Consider the following 25,700-nt stretch of genomic DNA (forward strand, 5'->3'; position numbering starts at 1 on the left):
AGGTCTTTCGTCTGCGGATCGACAGAGACATCGGCGATTGGTGCGGGGTATTTAAACTGATTTAAACCTAACCGATGCTTTGCGGAGGGCATAGAAATCGCCATGGTTGCCAACTGCGACGAGAAAGCCCTCCATGTCCAGTGTCGATTCGCACAAAGTGGCAATACTGGACTTCGTTCAATTTAGGTGGTTCTTCGGCTAAGTGGAGAAAGATTCGATTAGTCGATCGATAAATTGATAATTCCTGGATTTTAAGATTTCTTCAGGTATTGATATGTATCGCGGGCAATTAGCAGTCATCGGCAACTTACAAGTCACTTGTGAGCAAATAAAAAAGCATAGAATTCCGTAAAAAAAAAGGAGGGACAATATTTGAGTGCTGATTATTTTGCCTTCAGTATGGATGGACACTTTTTCCTCCGTAAGAATATGGTTGTAACAAACACACTCAAAAGAGTGTGTATAGTGAAATTCGTGACCCTACTTGAGATCATACCGGATAGGCGACTAACCTAACTCCATGGCAAAGCGTTAAGTATCACGAAAATTGAAGGCGCTCTGAGCCAAGATCGTTCTTTTGAACCGTTTGAATGGTGTTACCCATTATTGCGATCAATCGAAACAATATGTAAGTCGCTCACAAATTGCCAGCGATTCCTGATTACCTGCGCGACACGCGCGTACAAAAATTGACCAAGAAACTTAGAAATCGCTCCGAAAGTACAACTCTAGTAAAGCTATTTCAAAATGTTTCTTCGTCAAACTTTATGCGCGAATGCCTGTCCTACCGCAGCATGATGCGAGCGAGGCCTAGGCCCAGGAATGCTATAGAAAAGTTCTAAAATCCAGAAAGTATCAATTGGAATACATTTTGCAATTTGGAACTAAAATTTCTAGCCCATTCGTAAAAACACTCATGTGAAAAGAGAAACTAATGGTAAAAACGTTGTTTCTAAACTGAGACAGGAATTGTAGTTCCAAATTGCAAAATGCAGTCCAGTCGATCCTTCGACTGTCGAATTGTTCTGCATTCCTGCAAAGTGCTGAAGAACCGCACCATAGATGCACCTATGCTGCCATGCTATGGAAGAACGTCGTATGAACATTCGAGAGTTGCCAAATTTCCTTCGATAAATCTAAATAAGAATATTTGACTACTCACCTAGGCATTTAACAAAATGCCTGATTTGGCTACTTGCCTTCGACGTCTATATGGCTCGTAACTTCTTTCTTCAGTGTAGTCAGGTACTTTCGCCATCGATATAGAATCGATTATTTATACTGCCATGCTAAGGAAGAACGCCGTATGAACCTTCAGGCGTTGCCAAATTTCGGTTGATAAAACACAAATTTTCTATGGTAAATTTATGAATCAACTTCTTCCAACTGTTCAAATAATTTTGCTCGCAATTCCTTCGAAAACTCCTGAGAATTTCAAGGGAAAATATTCAAAACTAACCTCAAAAATGAACATTTTATCGGAGGAAATTTGGCAACTTTTCAATATTCATACGGCGTTTTTCCTAAGCACGGCGGTATAGTGGATTTAAATGGCAAAATACAGTGTTGCCAACTCGTATCCGGTATAAAATTGGGCGATTTCCAAACGGCGCGGCGCTACCCCGAGCCCGACAATGAGCCGAATCGCGTCTGGCTAGAAATTCGCCGGCGGCGTCGGCTGAGTTTGACAATCGTTCGGGAGGTTTTCGAGCCAATTTAAACTTGACCTTGGTCTAATTTTTTCGAAAATAGCTAAACGAGGCTCCGCAACACCAGTTTTCGATCGGCCGCTCACCCACCGCGACTGCCATCATCCCGGACCCGGATGTGCGAGAGGAATTTCTAACTCCATCGTCCCGGCCGAAAAGTGAAAATAGTGCTTAAATTTCTTAAAAATAAAATTAGAAAATACTAGAATTTGCAGTGGATGTGGAGGCTCTTTTGTGTGACGCACGACGCTCTAGTTTCTATTTTGTGCGTGAAACATCTCGATGTGGGTTTAGTGTTGTGACTGGAAATTTCTCCTCCGATATCGCTCCGAAAACTTCATGAATTCTTCTTCAAGGAGGTAGGTTGATTCTCTATTTGAAGCCTAAAACAAATTGAGGAGGTGGTTGCAGCAACAGCCCATATGCGAACATCTTGTTGAGTAAATGGATGTAGTTCTGTTAAACGGAACTATGTGCCAAATTGAGTTCCTTTTGAGGATTTGAGAATCCCGGATAGCGCTTTCTGTCAAACGGAACTAAGTGCCATGGAAAAGCATTGGGAGTAAAGGACGGAACGAGCATCGCGTCTCGCAACACCCACCAATCCAAGCCCCCCTCTCCCTCCTCCCCAGATGACGCTTAGCTCCGTTTGATAGAAATACGTCAAACTATAAATCATACTTCGTATTCTATCTTATAAAATCATAAGAGTATCGCGTAACGCATGAGGCGCGAAGAGCATCGGGGGGGGGGGGGGGGGGTTGGACACCAAAGCGGCCATGCAGGGTGCGTAGGCATTCCCTCCCCCCCCCCCCCCCCCCAAGTAATTCATGGATCTTTATGTAACCCTTCTTCGACGGGGGCTATAATTATAAGAACGCAAGAGCTCAAAAAAGTAACAAGTTAGCGACGAATTGAACCTCCTAATGAATTTTTCTCAAAACTGGTTTCTTGCATATGGGTTGTTCTTGCGGTAACCCACTCAATTTAAGTCACTCTTCTGGTGCTGTGCCAAGGAGAAACGCCATAAGAACATTCGAACGACGTAAAACCTTCCATGGTAAAATACGCAATTCATGGACAACTTGTGAATATTTTTGTTTCAATTTTTCAAAGAAGTTTATTTGCAAGTAGATCTAAAGTATCGGAAAATCCAAGAGAAATATACATTGCTTTCTTTAATAATAATCATTCTCTCGGGAGAAATTTGACAATCCTCGAATGTCCATACAACGTTTTTCCTCAGCACGGGAGCATGGGTATGTTGTTGGAGTTGGAACTAAAATGTTTGGCTCGTCTGTAAAACCACTTATGTGCATAGGGAAACTAATGATACATACGTCGTTTCAAAATTGAGACAGAAATTGTAGTTCCTTATTGCAAATTGAAGTCCATCTTGCGTGTAAAGAACCTAAATGATACGAAAGGAGCGTGAAATTTGCTCCGTATAGTAGGGTCAACTCCGCAAGAAGAGGTGACTCACTCCCATGTAAGAGTAGAATTCATACCGCAAAAAGAGTAGATTCTATTTCGTTTCCATACAGCATACTTTCCAGTGATTTTAGACCATCATAGGCGCCGAATTCGGGATCTTAATCCGAGCACCGTTTAGTGTGTCACCTTTCTCACTTTTTAATGTACTTTAGAAGCTCCAAACTATACAATGTTTTAATGATATAATCGTAAAATCCTGTATGTGCATGTGAAAAAACCCCCCGTCCTCCCCCTCCCCCGGTTTCATGCTGACTACCATACCTTTTTAGTTCCAAGTTGAACACAGAGGAAAATCGAATTGACAATTGAGGGGCTTGGAGGACAAAGGCGCATGTGCAGTTTAGTTTTTGAAAAATTGTGGAATTACTGACTTTAAGTGAAACTAATCTTAATGCATTTAAGCATCAAAAAGTCGGTTTGAACTCTCTTTCCGCCATAAGAATGCATGCAATTTCGAAACTTAAAACACGTATATCTCGACATAGCAAAAACTGCACTTATGCGCTTTGTCCTCAAGCCCCTCAATTGACAATTTTTTTTCAATCGCTTGTGTCAGATGACGTCAGATTAAAATCGTTGATAATAAAATTGAATGACAGATTGTGATCTTCCTCGGCAGAAACGTCATGCTATTGTTTCGCTATCGTATGTGAGGCTCTTCCGAGAATTTTATTCGCGTTACTTCCTTTTTTTTTTTTTTTTTTTTTTTTACTGAGTCAAATCGATAAAATGTGAATCACCCAGACCGATCGACCAAAACCGACGCGACGGTGCAGTGGGTCACTAGAAATGATAAAAGTTGAACTTAAACAAAACTTGCTTCCCTGTGAAAGGGTCACAGAGAACACTTTGAACGCTTTGGAAACTTCCAAGCCTTCGAAAACAAGCATATCCGATTAATAATCAATGTTTGGTTTGAAAAAAGTTGACCCTTTCCTCTAATTTACGGGGAAAAAATTCTCCATCGTCAAGATCACTGAAAATAGTTGAGTGCTCAATTTGACTAGAGTTTGGACTTCGGTTATTTTGTGAGCGGGAAATATCAATATTTGGTTTGAAAAAATTATTCCCTTTCTTGAATCTACGGGGAAAAATCTTCCATCGTGAAGCATACTGAAATAAGATGAATGCTATATTTGACTAGAATTCGGAGTTCGGTTGTTCGGGGAGCGGAAAATTTGAATCTGACCCACACAAAAATTTATATTTTCTAACTTATGAGATGAATTTAGGATTGTTTAATGTGCCCATCGTGTTTAAAAAAAATTGATTTGGGTACACAAATTATGGTGCTTTCACCGAAAAAAAGTGAGGTTGATTCAACATTCAGGATGTAAAAATAGTGTGCGAGGACTTATTACATGCTGAATTACCCGCTACAGTTTAGTTACTTTAGCAATGCCAATATGTAAAATTAATTGCGCAGTGGCGGGTAATTCAGCATTTTATAAGTTATCGCACACTCTTTTTACATCCATAATGTTAAATCAACTTCACTTTCTTTTCGGTGTCATTTCGTATTCCGCCTGGTTTTTTGACAAATGACAATAATAGTCAGAAGTGTAGTAAACTGGTGATGCAGAGAGAAAAGAAAAAAGAGAGCGACTGAGTTGGGGTTCGTAAATGATTTTATGATGTCTGACATATTTATAAGATCATTAAAATCCTCCATTTACTCAAGATTTGGAATGAAGTGGATGTTCCAAGCCTATAAAATTGTGTGTAGGAGTCTGCGCCTGATCTGAATGTATAATTTGCCACAATTTTACGAGTTAGCTCATCGCGCCCCCAGCCCCCACTCCTCAGCTGTATCGGATGTGGCGGAAGTATTATACTTCAAGGAAGTCCCTCTGAATCAGAAGTTTAAAAATAGAATAACGCAAAATGAAAGTCTAGACCAGTCGAAAGACGGCATATTACTGAACGTCGCATCCTTTTCAAGAGGTATATAATTGGTTTAAGCAGATCTCGAGTTCAGTGTTCAGCACCATTTTTCGCCCGTTGCACTGAAAAAAAGTTCGGCCGTATGAACCAAAGTTCGGTGTTCATATCATCCCAACTGATTCGGTTTGTCAAACCTAATTTCCGGTTCATCAAACTAAATTTCCGGTTCGTCAAGCCGAACTTCAACGGTGAAGTTAACTGACGAATAAAGCTCGATTATATGAGCCTAATGTTTGTTTACACGAACCGACAGTTCAGTTTGACAAACCAAATAGTTTAGATGACATGGAACACCGGACGCTCAGTTCCTATGTATGACCGAAATTTTTTTCAGTGTGAAAATGTAAAACGACTTGTTGAGCACCTAATTGGTCCAGAGGACTGATGGAAGTCGCATCGAGGAGTTATTGCAAAGCAAGTTTGTCAAACTAGGTATCGTATGCAGAACATATTGCTCAAAACGTTGAGTAGGACTCGGCGAATCGAAGTCTTTTAACCTTTTAATTAACCCTCACAAATATCGTTTACAGATGCAATTAAGGAGGTATTAGCGCGAGGTCTCTAAAATATATCATCTCTAAACGAGCCACATTAGGAACCTCTTTCGAAGAATAAATATCAAGTAAAACGACACAATCCAAAACTAGCTTTCAATTCAAATGGTTATGGAAAAAAGTTTGCTACAAAGTAAAGCGAAATGCACATATTTACGTCGCGAAGTTCGATATTTTTCACCTACTTTCATCTGACCAATAGCAGAACCAACCGAGAGGACCACCTTGAAAATGTGCGGAAACAATACCAATCATTCATTCTTCTTTTGACAATATCACGATCAAACAGAGAGCTTATGGCATCAGAATGGAGATAAGTGCCTTTTAGTATCATAGAATTGATTCGATCATTCCACACTTCCACGTATAAATGCGACAAGGATTCAAGTATCGCCTGGCCGACCGTAACACAATCAACTTGACTGTCGCACAAATCGTATGCCTCCGATTTGAAGGCGATTCAAACCGCTCAGTCGCCCGTCGATTGCGACCGCCTCAGTGCCAATCACATAGTCATCTTTCGGTGAATGATGATATTTATCCAGGACCACCAGATGCAAAGTTGACATTTTTACGAAAATTAAAATTAAATCCTCACCAGAATTGTTGGCCATAAGAGCAAGTAAAAAAATATTGAATTATAAATTTAAATATATGAGTATTTTCGCATGTTTGCGATTAGTGGGCGAAGGTTGATCGATTTTTCTCCCCTTACGCTAAATGTCGTTACGTTCCGGCGCTCTGACATTAGAATTTTAAAACTTGAGTAGACTGCTTGTATCTTTTCGCAAAACATCACGTGCCACTTTTAATGTGGATTTTTTTTTAAAAAAAGAAGGAAAAACCCTCTAGTTTTTTAATTTTTTTAAACTCGACTGAAAATTCGAGTCAAATCATGGAATTGCAAGGAAATCGTTTCGGGATTACTAGTATGTAGTTTGCAAATGCGTAATTTTACGCATCCGGGCATCCCCGAAAAACTTTTCCTTTCTTTGCTATAGGTAGTTCTATTCTCTCAGCGATTTTTTATATTTTTTTCTATCATATTCTCCGTCGGTATAGAGAAGGCATAAACTTGTAAATATTGCACGAAATATTTTGCTTCTTCCTCTAAATAACGGTAACGGAACTATGCCGGCTATGAGGAGGACATGCGGAAGCCTTTGCCGTTATCAAAAGAGAAGAAAGCCCGATGGCGCGCCGCGCCGGCCGGCTTTGACCGTTGACGCTAGGGTGCAAAAATGGGCAGGGGAGGATGAGTCTGGATTGAGCAAATGATATCCAGGACTCATTGTTGTCCCAGGTCAAGAATGGCAGATGAGGAGAGATGCGGATTCCGGAGGATGCATTCAATTCATATGAGGCGGCCAAGTGAGCGCTCCACTTTCTATCGGCCAATCAGCGACGAGTCTCATGGTGTGATGTCTGATGTTCGTGGCGGCGTTTGAGCGCCGATGACGCACTGAAAGCGAAAACCCGGCCGGGAAATTTCTTTTGGACGGAAAATTGCGGCTCCAGGGCGGCGAGGAAATCGGGAGACGGCGGGCAGAAATTTCCAAGTTGCTATAGGTCAGTGGTTTGAATTATACGGCATGGAAATCGGCAGTGTAATTCCTGGGTCGGCGCGTGAATTCCCGAACAGCATACGTCATCGCGGCGGCCCGTATAAGTAGCGTACGCGGCTCGGCTCTCGAGTTTTAACAGCTCAGCCAGCTGATGTAACAGTTGTATTGAGAGTGTTAGCAGCGTTCAGTTTGTGAGTGTACTCGTGTGTGGTTTAGCAACACTTTGGATATTTTTTTATCTAGGTGGAATGTTGACTCAGACAACCTTCTCTCCAAATTACTATTCGGAAAACGCTATCTCAACAATGGAACCTAGCCGGTAAGTTTCATCTCTGCGGCATTTTCAACGCATCCCTCTGTTTCTCCGAAAGCGGGCGGTGTCTGTGATCCGTTTCAAATTCGCGTATCAATCCGTGATATTCGCGATTCGATTTTCTAAGTGTTCATGTCTGTGGTTTTTTTAGAATTTTCAAATCGGTCGAATTCGAGAAGTCCAAGTTGACTTTCTAAAGTACAGTCTGCGCTTCATCGTGAGGTGCTTCAAGTTTGTTTTAGTGATAACAGCATTCCTTCAGCTTCGGTGCGTTTATAACCCAGTTATTCGGTTGAAACCTAGCATTTTTCCCTTTGGACGTTCTATTTTTTCGGTTTGGTTACATTGTTCAGTGTCGTTTCAATTTTTCGAGATTTTGGGAAACTTCGAGTTCAATATGGTATCACATGTCTACCATTGGCCATCCAGGTGATTTTCTTCCTTTGCCGCAGGAATTTTATTAACTCTTAGTTTTCTTCTTTAGTACCTAATTGATACGCTTAGATATCTGTGCAACTAGCATCTTTGCTGCAACTTCTCTGGTAGATTCCTTTTGATGTGTTGTAATCACTCTGATGTATGCTGACCTTGCCGATTGCTAAAGCGACCATTTGCTGGTTTCGCAATCTTGAATCTAGCACATTTCTGCCAGAACCTAGTCTTACTTAGTGTGAGGCAAAGTTCTGTCCTTATTGCTGTTTATTAGAATTGTAGGAATATTTCTTTTCAAAATCTTCTATCATACTGATTTTCCTGTATTTGAAGTGAAACATCGGCGAGACTGAAAGCCGAGTTCAAGCCTTCCCTGTGTTCATGTGGTCAATCATCAAGTTTCAATTAATTTTCTATCTAGTTCCATCAATGGAGCTTTGCGCAAGTCAATTTTCTAAGATGGTGTATATCTAGAGAGAAAATTTACTCAAGGTCCCAACTTTGTTGGAGCGTCAGTAAATCAAAACAGATCTTATTCATACTCGAGTAATCATCAAGATCAAACATTACTAATCATTCAATTCTGTCAAAACATTAGTTTTAATCATTTTTAACCATTCCTGCCTCCACAAAGCTCAATTTATTTTCTTAGCTAAGTCCATCGAATCAAAGAAAATTCCCTTGCAATAAGTCGATAATATAAGTGAGTGCTTCGTGTATTATATACACCTAGCCTAACCTCACTTTTTCAAGTTCAGTTTTCAACTTCAGCTTCTCAAAGGTACTTACTTTCTAATAGTCAATGGCGAGGTATCTTCTCAGAGATATTAATTTTTCTCAACTTTTTTCTGCACTGATGATTTTCACCCTCTTATGAACTCTCCATTTATTTGATCAGATCAAGGCCTGAAACATTTTTTCCAAGAGAGTTTTCTTGCCTCAGGTTTCTGCACCCTGTCTGAAAAGAGTTTTGAAAATTATTGCCCAATAGTTGTTCTTCGTTCAGAACTTTCAAGTTAGGTATTATGAAGGTTCAAAGTAAGGTTTGTTTTAAGGCTTAGACTGACTAGTAGGTAATATACCTTTATTTAGATTTTAATTTTCCTTTGTCTTCTCATACTTGAGGTATTAACTATTAGAAAATTTAAAATGCACAGCAGACTGATGCACTAATGATTAAAATGTCAGAATCCGATGTTTTGGTTCTTTTGATTTGTTATTTGAGGTTCAATGGATTGAACTTTGGTAGAAACATTTAAAGGATAAGAATAGCGGACCAACATTTTTACCTCTCATTTTTAAAATCTATAGAAATTCGGAGTTATCATCTCAAAAATTCATGAGTAAAAACAAGACCTCTTCTAGGGTTCATACTTAAATATATTGGAATTTTTTCCCGCTAATGTGCGTTAAAAAACTCAGCATTTAGCTGAAAATTCTCACTACACACTTAAAGCCTGTTGTGTTTCCGGGTTTAGTGGGTTAATTTCTTTTATTTCGGTCCATCATGATTCCACATGATCCTCACCGCGTGTTCGTGAATTTAATGATTGAATTAATGAAGTTTAATGAAGTGTCTAGACAGTCAAGTTCAGTAGATTGCACTATCTCGTAGTCATGAATATTTCACTCTTTGCCTCATCAACATACCTAGGATCAATTCTTTCACTGCTTGGATCTAATAAATTCCTCCCAAAGGAGTTTCTGTTACATTATGCCTCTAGAATAGTAGCTGCCAAGCAAAAGTGGGTTGTACGTATTTTTGGACTAAAAAATGTGAGGAGTCTCTTTCGATTCACTGAAGTTTTTTTTTCTTGTCTTGTCAAATTTCTGCCGTTTGATCAAACGGTCGGATGTTGCTAACGCGAGAACGAGTGACTTTCGTCGTAATCTTCGTGTTTTCATGACCATCGGAGCGAAAGGTCCTCAAAACTTTACTCCATTCTCCCTGCAGTAAAGTATTTCGATATTCATTTCGAGTTAAGTTGCGAATATCAAAATTCAGCCCTTCGCTCGCGCTAACGTCTGAATGTACGAAAACGAGAGTGAGAAGTTAAGTTCGCCTTCAACTGGATGGATACAATTTGAGCGACTCCAGAGTTGAAATAGTTGTATCATGCAATTTAGTTGAACTTTATGTCCAAGAACGAGCGACTTTAAATGTCGATCTTCTAATTCTTTGTTAAATTCTCAGCGTTACGGCCCAGCAACTAAAATCTCGCGTTGCTTCATAGTTTCCGCGCTTTTTAAATTAGCTCTTTTCTTTTCTCCTCGTAAGAAGTCAGGGAAATTCAGTGCCAGGGGCCAGGGAATTTTGAAATTGGCTTATTCTTGCAGTCCAAGTTGCAACTTGCAAGTTTTAAAACCGGCGTCAATATTTTTGCCTTTTTAGAAATTGCCGGAATAATTCTTTGCTTCGGTTTCAAATTCTTTAATTTTCCCCACAGGCGCATCAAAAGGAAAATTCGCCTCTGAAAGTGGTACACGTCAGTATCGTTTACAGATGCCCACTGAGTTGTTGGATCCTAACAATAACATAACCTCTTTATCGATAAGTGGGCTCGTCGATAAAGTACATATTGAATAATCCACACCTGTTCGTGACGTAGGTCCGAAACGGTCCCTACCCATGAAACACGTTGACAAATTGTAATCAGCAGTGTAAACGCATTCCGAGCGCAATTTTTTTCGTCAAAAATACTCGCTTACTTATTGTATCTGAGTGCTTACATATGAGTCAATATGAATGAGCCGGGGTTATCTTATCTACAGTGAATTCCGCTCCCAGCAATTAACCTCAGATGTCTCGGAAATTATGACTAATTACCTCACCGGATCATAAGATCATCCCAGTGCAGTCTTTTTTTATACTTGTCCTAATGAAAAATTAACGTTTTCAATGCTGTTTATCTTGACGAGGATTTTCTCAGAATTTGTGCGAAGGTTTTTTCGCGCTTATAATTACTTAATATTGCTGAAATATCTCCGGTTGTAGCTTTAACACTCAACAAATTGTAATGCAACCCGTATGATTTCGTCGATCAACATACATATGATGAGTTCATGGCGCTTAGACTTTATCGAGAGGATTCGCTTTTCTTCTTTTTTTTTACTGAAATTTTCTCCTAGAAATTTTGCGAACTCAAGAACGTCCAACTATCTGGCTGAATTCCGTCTGATAAATCCGCTGTGTTAAATAATGCGCTTGAACACCGATTTGACGGAAAAACATTGAGAAGTTTGTGTATGTAATGACTTTCGAAAGGAACACTTGCATAGTTTTGAATTCTCGCTAACTCATTGTAAACAGGATTTTTTTTGACGTGATGCGAATTCTTCTCTTGATTTGAAAAAATCGCCGCTTGGTAACGTTTTTCAATGGAAGAAAAAATCATGTGATTTCTAAAGTACGTTTTTTCGGCATAGCCTTCCAAAGCTGAATTCATAATTATGGAAGCTTTTAATTCCAACGGTTTTTCTCTTGGTTTTCCAACGGTTTGAGTAAATCCGTTGTGTAAAACGGTGCGCTTGAAAACCGATTTGACGGAGAAACTTTTACCTAATAAGTTTAGGTAATGAATTTCGAAAGGACAACTTGCATAGTTTTAAATTCGCTATCTCATTGTAAACAGAATTTTTTTGACGTGACGCGAATTTCTCTCTTGCTTCGATCGAAAAAACCGCCGCTTTATCGACGTTTTTCTATAGGGAAAAAAATCCTGTGATTTCTAAAGTACGTTTTTTCGGCATATTTTTCCGAAGCTGAATTCATAATTATCGAAGCTTTTAATTCCAACGGTTTTTCTCCAATCGTATTCTACGTATCGTACTGACGTCTTCATCCGAGTGTTACGCAGGATCATTTCGTTTTAAAAGCTATTTTTACACATCCCGGAGAACTCCGGATCGGGTGGAACGAAATCGGAGTTCCCTGTCGGATTCGAAGTATCGCCGCGGATTTTTTACTTTCCTTATTCCTCATGTGGACGTAATTAAGTCAAAAGCAACTGTGTCCATTCTGAAATGAGCCTTAAAATCCACGAGAATACGTGCATGGCAAGGGCCAATCACAATGGATGTATTTCATTTTGATGCAAACACGTGTATCTTGCCCAGGGGAGAAGGAAAATGTTTCGCACCTCGCGTTGGAATGTCGTCGTGTCGCGGAATCAACGGTGTGTCGTTCTGTGCGATAAATCGATTAATTTATCACTTAAATCTATGGGAAAAGATCGATTATCAGGGTGTACCTCAATATCCGATTTTTTATCATAGTTTCAAATGGATCAAAATCGATTCACGCTTCACTGTTGCTCGTAATCAGTTTCTCAATGAAGATTCCTCGAGAAATTCGTTCGATTTGGCATATCGGCGTCTCGTTTTTCGTTGTTGTCGTTTCCCTCCGTGGCACCGCCTAATACTTTTGCACTCTTTCGAAATCTCTTTTTACTCGTTTTCTCACATGAAAACTGATGAATTTTTATGTCCAGTTTACGCGGGATCTAAAATATTTGGCCGAGTTGAGAAATCCCCCGCCAATGAGCACCAGCGGAGAATTAATTTTGATTGGTCCGATTCTGGTCCAGTGCTCTTCGGCAGTGGCGAGGCATGAATTATCGATTATCGATATTTCCCCATTTAAAGCTGTATTAAATAATCGATTATTAAGGCGTTCGTTGCGAACACCCTGTTTATCGATAGTTTTGCATAGGTTTAAATGGCAGATCAATCGATACATCGCAACGCACGCCACGCCATTGCTCTTCGGCGTTGGCAGATGTATTTATGCTATATTGATTCCTATTGGCTCCGTTTTCAAATTGTATCTCAAATTGGCAACACCGCGTTTCATCCATTTAAATCCATCAAATAATCGACTCTAGTCGAGGCAGCTATATCGATTTTTTCTCAGTACGAATACATGAACGAGATCCCGTTTTAAAAACTCGCGCTGTTCTTCATTGTATTGAGAATAGATCCGGAAAAGTATTTTGTATTTTTATAACGCGATCCTCTCGCGAAATAACTCAGAGCTTATGTTACGAAGTATCTTTCGGTAGGGATTAGTTCAATCGTCTTTTGATATTCGTTGACATTATGTTAATTCATACCGGTATCACTTTCCTCCTCTAAAGAACGAGGCACGGACCGCTTTTGCGATGTTGCCAAGACCGCGTCCTTTTTAATGAGCTTGCCGCAAGTTTTAATCGTCATTTTCCCGCGTGTATTTAATTTTCCTCGCCATGCAACCGTCCGTATAGAAACAAACCCTCTGGCAATGCTGAAGGGCAAGTTGTAATGCATTTGCAACTAGGAACTACAATTTCTGATCCATCCGTAGAAACAATTATGCGCATACTAACGGAACTAATGAAACGGACGTTATTTCTAAATTGAGCCGTAAATTGTAGTTCCCAATCGGAAAATGCAGCCCAATTTTCTAGTAGAGCCAACTTTACCAGATTGAGTCGACTTATTGAATTTAGAATATGTGACTGTAAACGCGCTCTCCATATCGCAATTAGTAAGTTTCGAATGAAGTCAATTTAACCCTTGACATGACAAAATAAAACTGCCTAGATTTTTCTTATAGCTAGTTTATGAGCTGCAAATTTCGAACCGTCGTAATTTCGTCTTGACGTGACGTTTTCCGTCAAAACATGGGTTTAAATCTCCTCTGAGCAATTTTTGACGTTATCAGCTCGAAGTTCAAGTTTTCCTCAGACGGTTGCATACTGCCCTTCCACCGTATAGAGAGAAATAAGTGACTTCTACGTACACGGTCTAAGCGGCAATTTAATGGTCCCTGGCTCAATTAAAATGAACACTTACATAAATTAATGAAATTAAATAACTATTGATGCGTTTATATCATTGTATTAAGTATTCCTGAACAGTTCTAATCGAAGAGGACTACAAGTCGGCAACGCTTTTAACAAGATACGTTGTTTTAGCAGCCGACCTACGCGATCAGTTAAGGCGAGGACAGCCAGGCCGTAAAATGACCTGGCGTTTTCTGCTAATATTTTGCACGGCCAGCGCGCTTGAAAAAATTTCAATAAACATTTCGGCACCAGCCTGCAGTGCTGCCGATTGAACTTTCTAAGAAAAATATACAAATAGAGCACCAAAAGCTCTGCAGATAGTCATCGCAAATTTTACCAGAATACCCGTTTTAGTTCGCGGAACTAACCGCATCTCCAGTCAGAAAACACGAAAAAGATCAGCATTTGTCCGTTATATCCGCAAATAGTCTGTTAAAATTTTTAAGCCCCGGAAATGAAAGAGCGTAACTACATTTCAATCTTGCCAAATTTCCCCTCGCTAGTGGCAATTTCAATCGTAGAGTCTTGGGAATATCTACCTTACTGAAAATTTCGCTGTTTTTTCATCTGATGTCATGCGAAAATCGGACAAAGTTCGGACGCAAATTGCGTAGGTACATGTTTCAGGGTGTCTTCCATCAGTGAACACCGGAATACAGCAGGAAATTCGATGTCATCAGGAAAATATGAGGAAAGTTGGTCATAGATCAGGAAATTTCGAGTGCTGCAAGCATTCCTCAAACATTTGAGTCAATTCATCAAATACGTTAATTTTTTAAATCAAACGAGAGTCAGTTTATTCGCGCGAATAATCATTTAGGAAATCTCGTACGGAATATCAGGAAATTTCGAAATTAAATTTTAGGACACCCTGTCTTGTAAAAAATCGAATTGTTAGAGTTAATTTTGTAGCCTTGGAACGGACTTACGTTACTTTGTCTAGGAAACAACGAATTCGGAATACTGAAAAAACAGTCACGGGCTATATAGACATACCGCCCGTTCCAGGCTCGGAAGCCGAAAGTTCCGGGTGCAGCAGCCGTAGCACCGATTGCTCCCGGTGCTATACCCGGAACTCTCCGCTTCCGAGCCCGAAACGCGCACGGTATGTCTATATAGCACATAAGTACGGCCTCTACGACCGGAGTTTTTTTCCTATAGTTTAGAGATATTCCAGGCGTTTGTCTATCGAATCTATATGGAGACTCCCTCCTCCCTTTCTGAGGCGTTTGTCTATCGAATCTATGTAGAGACTTCCTCCTCCCTCTCTAAGGCGTTTGTCTATCAAACCTATATGGAGACTTCCTCCTCCCTTTCTAAGGCGTTTGTCTATCGAATCTATATGTAGACTTCCTCCTCCTTTTCTAAGGCGTTTGTCCATCGAATCTATATGTAGACCTCCTCCTCCCTTTCTAAGGCGTTTGTCTATCGAATCTATATGGAGACTGCGCCCGACCGAATAGGCAACGCGGCTGGTTGATGTATTCACCGGCTGTTGAAATTTGTCACTACCGATCAGGCACTCAGCTAATATTAGTAATTGGCTTATAAGCTCGTCGAGCCGGCACTGGGCATGTGATGCAAGATTAGACCTTGTCTTTCAGCTGTTGAAAAGTGTGTCATTTGGTTTCACAGACAGCTTTGAAAGGAGTCATTGTCACTTGCCACCGCCGCGCTCGCCCAAGTCCGAGCCACGACTCTCAAAGAGCGTCTTCACATTCGTCGCCTTCGAGTCCCCTGCGCATCAACTCCGACGTATTCCGTTTAGTTTTTTCCAAAAAACACAATTGAATTCGTTTTTTTTTTCGTTTCGTGAAAGTGATCCTAGTGCCCGAGCGTGCCGGTAGAGTGCGATGTCGGTCTCGCCTTAAATGGTGGTGTGGATGGTGGAGTCGATCGTCATTCATGCATTTCGGGTAATACTGCATTTTTTCCAGTGGATTATCGAGTGCCGAGGATTATGTTTTGATGTGTGTGGCGTTTTTTAAAAAACATCCGGCTTTTCTTTGAAAGAACGCCGCTTAGGAGCCCATTGCAAGAATTCAGCGACTGGCGACAAGAAAGCTCTCATTCCTGGAGCCGAAACATGTTAAACATGTTGGGAGTAGAGTACCTAAATAGGAAGAGCGAGGGCATGTCTTTGATTTTGAAGTTAGGTTTAGGAGCTTTCAGGGCCCAAAAAGGCGGTCAATTATTATTACAATTGTTACAAAAATTGTTTGTAAAGCACGCATTTGACTTAGTTTTTGCTTAAATTCACTCATTTTTTCGGGAAAACGCCCATTTGTGAACATTCTTTGGCATATTGGTTTGATGTTGGAATCTGAATATTGGCAGTGACATTTTTTATGTTGGAAGGTTGGCTGCCCTTTTGCGCCCTCAGAGCTCCATATTTCGACACGTCCGGTCGTCCGCACTCTCCTTACATACTGCCGTGCTAAGGAAGAACGCCGTATGAACATTCGAGAGTTGCCAAATTTCCCCGAATAAAACCTTTATTTTTTAGGAAAGTTGTGCGTGTTTTTCCTTTAAACTTTCCGATATTTTAGATTAAATTGCGTACAAAATTGTGTGAAAATTTTGGAATCAAATAAGCACGATTTTCTCAGTAAATTCGGTTTTTATCGGAGGAAATTTGGCAATGTCTGAGGGCTCCTACGACTTTTTTTTAGCACGGCAGCACAGATACTCGGGTCAGAAGTGAAAAAAATCATAACTTGTTGAGCATCATCAGGTGTTTCAATCCAAGATGGTGCTCAATGTTCCGCACCGTAAAATAACTGTAAATGCCTCTTGCTTAAGAACTTTCGATCGTGGAAATTTGTCCAAATTGAACGGTATTTTGCCATTAAGAACTACAATTTCGGGCTCGGTTTATGAAGGACGTATCCACCATTAGTCTCTCTATGGACACGTGTTTTTTTACAGATGTGCCGGAAATTGTAGTTCTTGATTGCGAAATGTAGTCCAATTGCGGGTTTGGCCGCGGAAAGAGAACTTTTCCGCTGGACTTTTTCAGGATTTTCACCAGCAATTGCTTTTTTGTGTGGGAAAAGTGTTAGATCATTCAACTCGAGATTTGCGCTAAAGAACTTTAGAGATATGATGATCAAGATTCAGTTAACATTTCATCTCTCTACGAGCATTCAAGGAAGAGCGTGTAAAAGGAAATTCTGAAACACTGAAATTGAAGAGTGATCTTTTCGCACCCAATCCTGCAATTTCGGTTCTTTCCAATGATTACAAGATTCGCTAATTAACAGTGAAAAAGTCACTTTGCATAGTAACAACCTCTCGGCATGTGAAGATGACAACACTCGCTTTTCACTAGACCTGGGAAGGTCCCTTGATGTGTTTGTCATGCTAACTTTCAGAAAGTTCTTACGTTGTTTGGACGAACCATCATCTCCAGCTTTTTGATGGCGACTGTTTGAAATATCCAAGAAAGATGAGAATTTTTTGATTTTGTGAGATTATCGCACTGCGTGTGATATTCGCCCTATCAGAAAGTGCGTCGAAAATTCCCCCTTTTTTTTAAATAACAATAAAATGATGTCGGGAATTTGTACCCTAATTAGTCAGAAATTCTCTCTCCCCTCCGTTAAAATCAAATTTTAAACTTAGCTCTACTTAACTTAAAAATTTTCCGAATAAGTGCGGCGAATCTTCCTCAGGAAAGTCAGGAATTCGCTTTTTTCTCCGTTGAAATCGAATTTTAAAATTGTCTCAATTTAAATTAAAACTTTCCCGAATCAGTGAAGAATTTTCCTCGGGAACGTCAGGAATTTTCTTTTTTGTCGAAACTTAATTCTACGAGCGACGCGGAGCGGGCGATTGTTTTTCACCGGTGGGATGTGTCGCAAGCTTTGATACATAAACACCGGTCGGGCGGGGAGGTATGCGTTAGGCTATAACGTAGTATTAGCGGAGACATGGAATCGGAATTCATGGTGATTTTAATTATCGCCATCTTTTTCCGCGTGGCTCGGCCGGAGCTCTCAGCTGTCCTGCCTCTGTCTGTTGACCTAATTTTATCATTTTTTCATCCGCCGTGAATCTTAATTAGCGCTGGCCTTAGTTATCGGATGAGGCCTTCGCTCCTTCTTCAGGGTCGTGCAAAAAAAATTCAGCCCGTGAGCCCAACGCGCGGCCGGCGTTTGTTTTAGTGTCCAACTCTCCGATCGCCGCACATCATTTCTCGTCAAAATCCTCGTCGTTAGTTTGACTAGTTGCTCATCCTCGGTCCCTAGAACTCATCGCGTGTTCAACACCCTCGTTTTACCACTTTTTTTCGACCTTTTTCCCCTGTGATCATCTCGAAAGTCGAAACGAACGCCACATGTAGTGATAACATCTACGCACACACTTTGATCTCCAGTTTCGGTTCACTCCTCCCTCAGTGCCTTTTGCGCTTTTTTTTCTCACAAAAACTTTTTCGAACTTCTTCACTCTTTTTTGTGATTGTTGCAAAACGATCTATCTGCGTAGTGATGAAATTTTGAGTTTTCAACTTTAATACATTTTAATCTACAGTGTTGACCCTCCCCTCGCTCCCCCCTTTTTTGGGGTATGTGTTTCATCCTTTCTCGGCACGAATTCGTTTTTGATAAAGGCAGTGATTTTGCTGGATGTTGCCTGTTCAAATCCTCTTTTTGACATTTTTTTCGTGATCGTTCTGAAACGAATCACCATCAGTGCAGTGATTAAGTTTCCATCGATAGGCCTATAGTTTTTCCCACCCACCCCCACCCCACATCTTTTTTCGGGTATGTGTTTAATTTTTTCTACCCGCAATTTTGTTTTCGAGGAAGGTAGTAGTTTGGCTTCTCATCTTTAGTTGCTCTCTCTGGTTCTGTCCACTTCACGCTGAGCCAGAACGGCTAAGATACTATGGATAAGGGGTGTGTAAAGTTTCTTGGTATTTTACTAACCCATACTTTCTTGCATTGGTCTCGTTTGAACTGCATTAGCGGTGATGTTTTGAAGTTGAAAGTGTTGTTGTACCGTCATCAAAATCTCGGGGTAAGGCAACTTGTCGTGGTAAACTAAGGATTGCTTTACCCACTTTGAAATGGACGAAATCCATTTTGCTAACCTGCATGAATCGCCATTGACCGAGTTTCCCCAAGTGTTTTTTCGGACGAGCCAGAAAGTATCGTTCCTAATGGATCGTATTAGACAGTGGTTCGATGTATCTTTCGGTTCAAAACAATAGAACATAACCTCAAATGAAAATTTTAGGATTTAAGGTGGGAATGCTGAAATGAGCTAATTCCGAACATCTTGCATTGCCATTTGGACTACATTTTGCAATTAGGAACTACAAGTTCCGCCCCGGTTTAAAAACAACGTATGTGCCATTAGTTTCCCTATGCACATAAATGTTTTTCCGGATGAGCCAGAATTTATAGTTCCAAATTGCAAAATGCAGTTCATTTGATACTCAAAAGAATGAAAAATCCATCACAAAAAACCCGCTCCCTCAGATTTCTGAATGGACTTTTGAGGCTATGTTTACATGTTGAACCAATCGATACCTATTGAACCAATGATGCATCGAATACGATCTATCGCAAAATGTAATCAAAATCGCGTCTAAAGTAGGAAGGGAGGAGTTAGATGGGTCGATTATCGATTCGTAAAGGTACGTTTAAATCTGAGGACGTCCTATCATTGAGATGCTCGTCTCAAAGGCCGGCAGCACCTCGGAGAAGAAATAACGCATAACGCCGAAGGTGAGCAAGCGCCGGTAATGGGATCGTTTGCAACGGCGAATCGCCCGATCTTGACGAGCAGAAGAATGTCATCCACGTCTCGGCGTGAACTCCGGCGCGCATTTGAATTGACCATTGCCAAGGCTCACCGGAGACTCCTGTAATATTTTCACGCACCCAGCTCGGTGACGATGCAAATCGCCACCGGTTAGGATAATCCGACCTCACCCGCCGGCCTAAGGAAGAACGCTCTATCAACTTTTCAATGTTGCCTCCATGAAATATTCATTTTCGAGGAGAGTTAAGAGTGTTTCTCCTTTTAACTTTCAGATTCTGTAGATTGAATTGCGACACTGGAAAAAAGTTATGGGCTATGTAGACGTACCGTCCGTTCCGTGCTCAGAGGCCGAAAGTTCCGGGTCTTGGAACCGTACAGGGTTGCCACAGTCAGGGAAAACTGGGAAATGTCAGGGAATTTTAAAAAGTCAGGGAAAATGACGAAAATGTCAGGGAATTGTTAAATCACCTTCTTTTGCTTTCTAGGATGGGTTTGAGATTTCGAACAACAAATTTTGCCGAAAAACTATTTTCAATTATGCCCTCTTAACCATCCGTCACATCATCAATTGTCAGGGAATTTCACCAAAATGTGTCAGGGAAATGTCAGGGAATTTCATTCTCTAAATCCTGTGGCAACCATGGGAACAACCGTAGCTTCGATCGCTCCGAGTGCGACGCCCGGAACTTCTGGCCTCTGAGCCCGGAGTGTGGACGGTATGTCTGTGCGCCCGTAAGTACGGCTTCCACGCCCAGAGTTTTTTTTTTCAGCGGAGTAAAGTTCTCTGAAAAATTGGAAGGGAAACGTATCACGGTGGCTAGCAACCGGCAACACCGTGAAAAGTAGGGAATGCAACTCGCCCGGGAAAAGTCAGGGAATTTTGTCCAACGGTCAGGGAATTTTTTATGGAGCCGGGTTCCACGTTAAAATCGGGTCCGCAGTGGGCCAGCTGATCGCGTCGTTGTGTCAACGCTTTGACCACGTCAATCAAGTGACCTTACGTTATCGTAAAAAAATCGGAGAATTTCATCAGAAGAAGTGAGGGAATGATAAAACGAACTTTTGGTAGCCACCTTGTGTGTACAAGAAATTCGTGTTTTATCGAAGTACATTTAGCAACGTCTGAGGCTCATACAGCGTTCTTCCTTAGCACGTCGTCGCGCGGCCTGCATTTTTACGTCATATTCGATTAGCTCATATTGACACTACTCAAGTACATCTTTACGACTTAATCCGTCCGCGCGCCCAGGGTTCGCCTTGAGTGCTCTAAACTTAGGCGGAACTAGAAATTTCTGACGCAGGAGGCACAGGGGAGCAGAATGACCCCGGTGCCCCCTCCACCAACAACATAATTTCATAGTTTTTATAATTGAACTCATTTTGTAGTTAGGAACTACAATTCTTTCCGACTCATCTGTAAAGAAAAATGTATTCACACAGAGAAACTAATGGTACATACGTTGTTCCTTAACCGAGCCAAGAGTTGTAGTTCTGAATTGCAAAATGTAGTTGTATTTAATGTCTCCCGGACGAAGGATTGTAACTCCATTCCAAGGTTGCCAAACGGACTCAAACAATCAATTTATCTTACAAAACTGTACCTGTGCAAATTTTATCGATTTTGTCTAGTTTTGCATGGAATCTGAGGATAATTCATTAAAATTTTCAGTTACGATTGCCCAAGACTCTCCTGGTTAATAGGCAATTTGCGAGGAGAAATTTGGCAACATTGAAATGGAGTTAAATTCCTTCGTGAAGGAAACTAAGAATAAATATCTGGAAGACAGGACCACAGGTCATCCTTCATTTCCAGATGTAAGGAAATATATAGTAGGACGGGATCGGCCGAACAGCATTTCATTCTTGCCTCATTTTCTCTCGCATGTTTTATTTTTTTAACAGAGAACTAATTTTCACTGAAAAAGAATATGGCAAATTCTACCAGAAATACAGTACATTCTACCCTGAGTTTATTCGAGTTTTGACAAGTTGTCAGTGATACAGACGGGTAAAATCATTCACCACACTTTTGGTGAATGCGATTGTTGGCAATTATCATGCTCATTTCACAGAACCATCAAACTGTACTTTTTCTGTGCACTTGGCAACGCCTTTAAACTTTCTGTAAATTAACTGTAGATCATGAGAAAATTATTGCAAAATTGCAAGTTTCGGTGTTGCTTGGTTCTCTGTTTAAAATATAAAACATTGGAGGAAATTAGGCAACGACTGATATATATATATATAAGCTAATATGGGGAAATTTGACAACATTTGATCGCACTTACGCCGTTCTTCCTTAGCTAGGAAACACGAGCCCAAGCAATCGCTATCAAAATCAGTCAGAAATTATTTCAGCCGGGCTTTATCGGAAAGACGAGGCTGATCGTGATCATCTACGAAAAGATTCGAGCGTCAAAAACTCATCGAGTCCGGTTTGCCTTAAACGTCAAGTCTCCGATGGCTCTCGAGTTTTCGGCGCTTGGGTCCTTTCGCAAATAACGCTCGTCGCGGTTGTTGTTGGATTTTCGCACATTCGGTGCGCTCACCTTCACCGCATGCCACTATCTGTGTTGAATCTCTCGCTCGGAACGTGTCGATTGACGGTGGGCTTTGTTTTCTGTTGCAGGAATTGCTTACAACGACTGGCCAGTCACAAGGACACAGAGTTTTCAAAACACAGCATCATGAAGACTATGGAGAACTTCGTGACGGCCGTGCAGGACATGGAAGAGACGATCCTAGTTCCATGTCGGCTCATGGACCTGAAAGTCGGCGACATGGCCGACACGACGGACCTGAAGATGGAAGGCAAGCGCGCCATGGCCAGCTCGGACCTCTACAGCATGTACACCATGGTCAACTCGGTCAAGAACCAACTCCTCTGGGGCAGCAAAGACAGCCCCGTCCCCGAATCTCAACCCTCCCCAGTCACGCAGGTTTCGCAGTCACAGAAAACCCACGTCCGCAGGCCGTCGACCGCCTCGGTGTCGTCGACCAACTCCTCAGGCTCGACCATCAGCGACACCGACTCCGAAGTTGGGCTCGAGAATGACTCCGGTATCGAGGGCGAGTCCGAATCTAGTAAATGCAATTACATTCGCTTCGTCGAGGACGATTTCCGAAGGCACCTTCGAGGACTCCACCATTCCCTCAAGCAGATGACTGAGGCTGCGCGATATCTCACCAGTAGGTACCAAAACGATGTCGGCGGCGCCGTCTGATGTCCGTTGGGATGAGTGCATGGATTGCATCCTCTATTTTTATTTTTTCCTTTTTTTCTCTCGTCTTTTTTTATCATCTCTGAATTTTTTTTACGTTGCGTCGCGTTTGGAGGCAGCTTTTTGTAATATGTTTTGTTCGCTCGGAGGGTTTGCAATCTTCGCGGAAATCGAAACTACTTGTGATTCATTATTTTATAAATTTCGTCGAAGTAATTGTAAGATTCCTCTCCTTTGTGTATTTTTTTACCATTTATTTTATTTATTTTTATATTCCTAAAACTTGATATCCTTCGTTTTGCATTCTTCGTGAAGGAAGAGAAAGTTGAGTGCGGTTAGCTTTCGTACCGATGTACCATACTCTTTTTCCGATCATCTTTCGACCAAGTACTGTTTATATTTTTTATTGTTTCGTCTTGTCCGAAATAAATTGTACTGCGCGAGGTGAGAAGGAAAATTAACGTGGTGCTCATTCATCGTCAGATGTAAAAAGAATAAATAGATACCTTGAAAAAAATTGAGGTGTAAAAAAAGAATTGAGAGAAAAAAAAGAGCGTGGCTGCTCCTTTGAATTCTGTGATCTAAACTTTATAAGTAGACTGTCGCTAGCTGGCGGTCGGATTTTATGTTTGGTTTGAAAAATCAGCTCAAAATTTATTGAGGTTTAATCGCTTTCACCAACACCAACTCTTGTACCATTTTGACGTATTGAAATGTATGAAAACCCATGGCTGTGTTTTAATTTTCTATGGAAGAATTCTTTTAAAAATTGATAATTCACCTCCCTCGAACCGCCCATTTCTATCTCTCGTCTTTTCATTTGTACGTACATTTTTTAAATTAACTTCAAACGGATGTGCTCTGGCTTCTATGAAGCGCTTTCTATATCCAGATACCAGCTTACTGTCATTGTATACGGCATGAAATTCTTTCATTATCGCAAATTGTTGCATTTCTCATATTGTTAACCTCAGGTTCTATCATAAACAGAGTATGAAGCTCTGTCTTTTATTTTTAATCTTGCATTCTTCAAAAGAACCTTGGCGGAGAGAACTCCATCATTTTTATTGCATATCAGCCTCCTCTGCATTCTGTTTTAAGCCGTTCAACATGCTCTTCCACCATAAACTGTTGTAACATTAGTAAAGTACTTTTTCTTTCATCTAAAGAATTTAAAGTTTATCTCAAAAGGTAGACTAGAAGGAGTGAACGTCAAGTTTTACAAATATGTTGGAGTTCTATTCCCGAGTAGTTCCATTATTCTGATTTATATTCTTTTCCTGTGCAACTCACCAGCAAACCAGACCTCTTTGTCAGATGAATTAAAGCGAAAGAATGTTCATGTTTTAATTTCCTTTCAAATAGTTTTTAAAAAGAAACTAGTCTTAGCTTGAAATAGAGGTAGTTGAGATGACTGATTTGTGTAGTTTTCAAATTGTACGAAAATCTGACCCAAAATGTCGAATGAGATGAATGGATAGTGCGAGGGGCCTTTTTTTGTATGATTTGTCAATTGCACTGAATTGACTACTTAGCAAGTTCTTGTAAGTAGTCCATAAGAGAGGCGAGTAAGCTATGAATTGTGAGTAGCCTTGTTTCTTTTACGTACTTTAGTTGAATTTGAAGTGAATATAATTTGCTTCTGTATTTATTGCTCAGTTAAAAAGATAAATCTAACTTAATCTAATTTTTTCTTTTTTTTAAAGTCAGTGTTCAGTTGGATTTTCTTGTAAGTATGTTCACGTAACGCAAAGACTATCAACTTTCAGATTTTCCTAGATGCCAATATTTTGTGGTTAAAGCTTATAGCTCATTGCTCATGTTCTGTAAATGCAACACAATGTTTATATATGCATAATAGGCAGCTGCACTATTCTCATTTCTCACTCTAGAAGAATATTATTGGATTTACATTTTTTCTGAATGGTAAGTGGAGAGTGCACTCAGCACCGAAGCTTTTTCTAACTTTAGGTACTTTAAACAATCATTTTGAAAGTCTGTTTTTTTTGCTATAAAACGCTTTTTTGAGCATCCTATCTTTCCAAAATTGTGCCTAAGAATCTAGTTTTCCATTATTGTACGCCACTGAAATGCTGTCTGCTTAATCATTCTAATCATACACTCAGCCATATTAGAAGGATGCCATTTCCTTCTTCCCTTATCATTGATTGTTGAGGGCAGACTGGAAGAAAACAAATGTATCTCTATAGTGCTTTGACCACTGCAAATAATGGATTTCAATGAATTTTTGTACAGACATCATTTCTATTTGATAGCTAAGTTTAAGTGCACATAGTTACAGATTATCTTCAATTTTGTAATTTTAATTGCATAAGTAGTTGTATGTAATTAGAATACCATATTTATAGTAAAAAATAAAGAAAAAATTGTTGAGTACCTTACTTCGCTACTCTTCTCATTTTCGAACCTTTCCAAATTTTAATCTTAGATTTACTTATAAATATTAAATCAGTTATCCTAATTCAAAGTTTAAAGACATTTGAATACAGTTTGTTTTAAACTTAATAAAAAAAAGTCTCAAAGCTAGAAAAAATAACTGCTTTATCCTAGAAAAAGTCAAGAATTTAATCAAAGTAAAAATCACTAATCTCTAATTATTTCTAAAGTCTTGTGGATTTCAGTAAAATAAGGAAAAAACCTAACGAAGAAATAATTTGTTCTGTGATATCTTAGGTAACTATCTTTTCGGAAGGATTAGTTTGAGAAGTTTTTATTCTTGAGAAAATTCGTGCAAAAAAAATTTTAAGTGTCCAATTTTTATGGAATTCAAAACGAAAAAAAAATTTCTCAATTTTGAATCAGAAAAAAAAATTGCCAATTACATGATCAAAGTCACTTGCATGAATATAC

The 25,700-nt window shown here is 40.1% G+C and overlaps 1 protein-coding gene across 4 annotated transcripts; it reads left to right on the forward strand.

Moving 5' to 3' along the window:
• The first annotated feature begins 1,938 nt into the window (after positions 1-1,938).
• Positions 1,939-25,231, forward strand: LOC109030136 (mid1-interacting protein 1-B). Of its 4 annotated transcripts, none has more exons than XM_019040953.2 (2): positions 1,939-2,068; positions 22,238-25,231. In XM_019040953.2, the coding sequence occupies exons 1-2, from the start codon at positions 2,049-2,051 to the stop codon at positions 22,830-22,832; spliced, it is 615 nt and encodes a 204-aa protein (XP_018896498.2). In that variant the 5' UTR covers positions 1,939-2,048; the 3' UTR covers positions 22,833-25,231. The 4 variants fall into 4 exon arrangements, with proteins under 4 accessions (XP_018896498.2, XP_018896497.2, XP_072157820.1 ...); XM_019040952.2 differs by lacking the exon at positions 1,939-2,068 and adding an exon at positions 7,380-7,585; XM_072301719.1 differs by lacking the exon at positions 1,939-2,068 and adding an exon at positions 7,988-8,008.
• The last annotated feature ends 469 nt before the right edge of the window (positions 25,232-25,700 follow it).

This window comes from Bemisia tabaci, chromosome 6, assembly GCF_918797505.1.
Source record: "Bemisia tabaci chromosome 6, PGI_BMITA_v3".
Classification (NCBI taxonomy): domain Eukaryota; kingdom Metazoa; phylum Arthropoda; class Insecta; order Hemiptera; family Aleyrodidae; genus Bemisia; species Bemisia tabaci.

Excerpts from the sequence above, each read along its gene's own strand:
- LOC109030136 (XM_019040952.2), top strand. The coding sequence starts at position 7,515 with ATGTTGACTCAGACAACCTTCTCTCCAAATTACTATTCGGAAAACGCT. Across the intron at positions 7,586-22,237 it reads TCAACAATGGAACCTAGCCG|GAATTGCTTACAACGACTGG; the intron begins GTAAGTTTCATC and ends TTTCTGTTGCAG.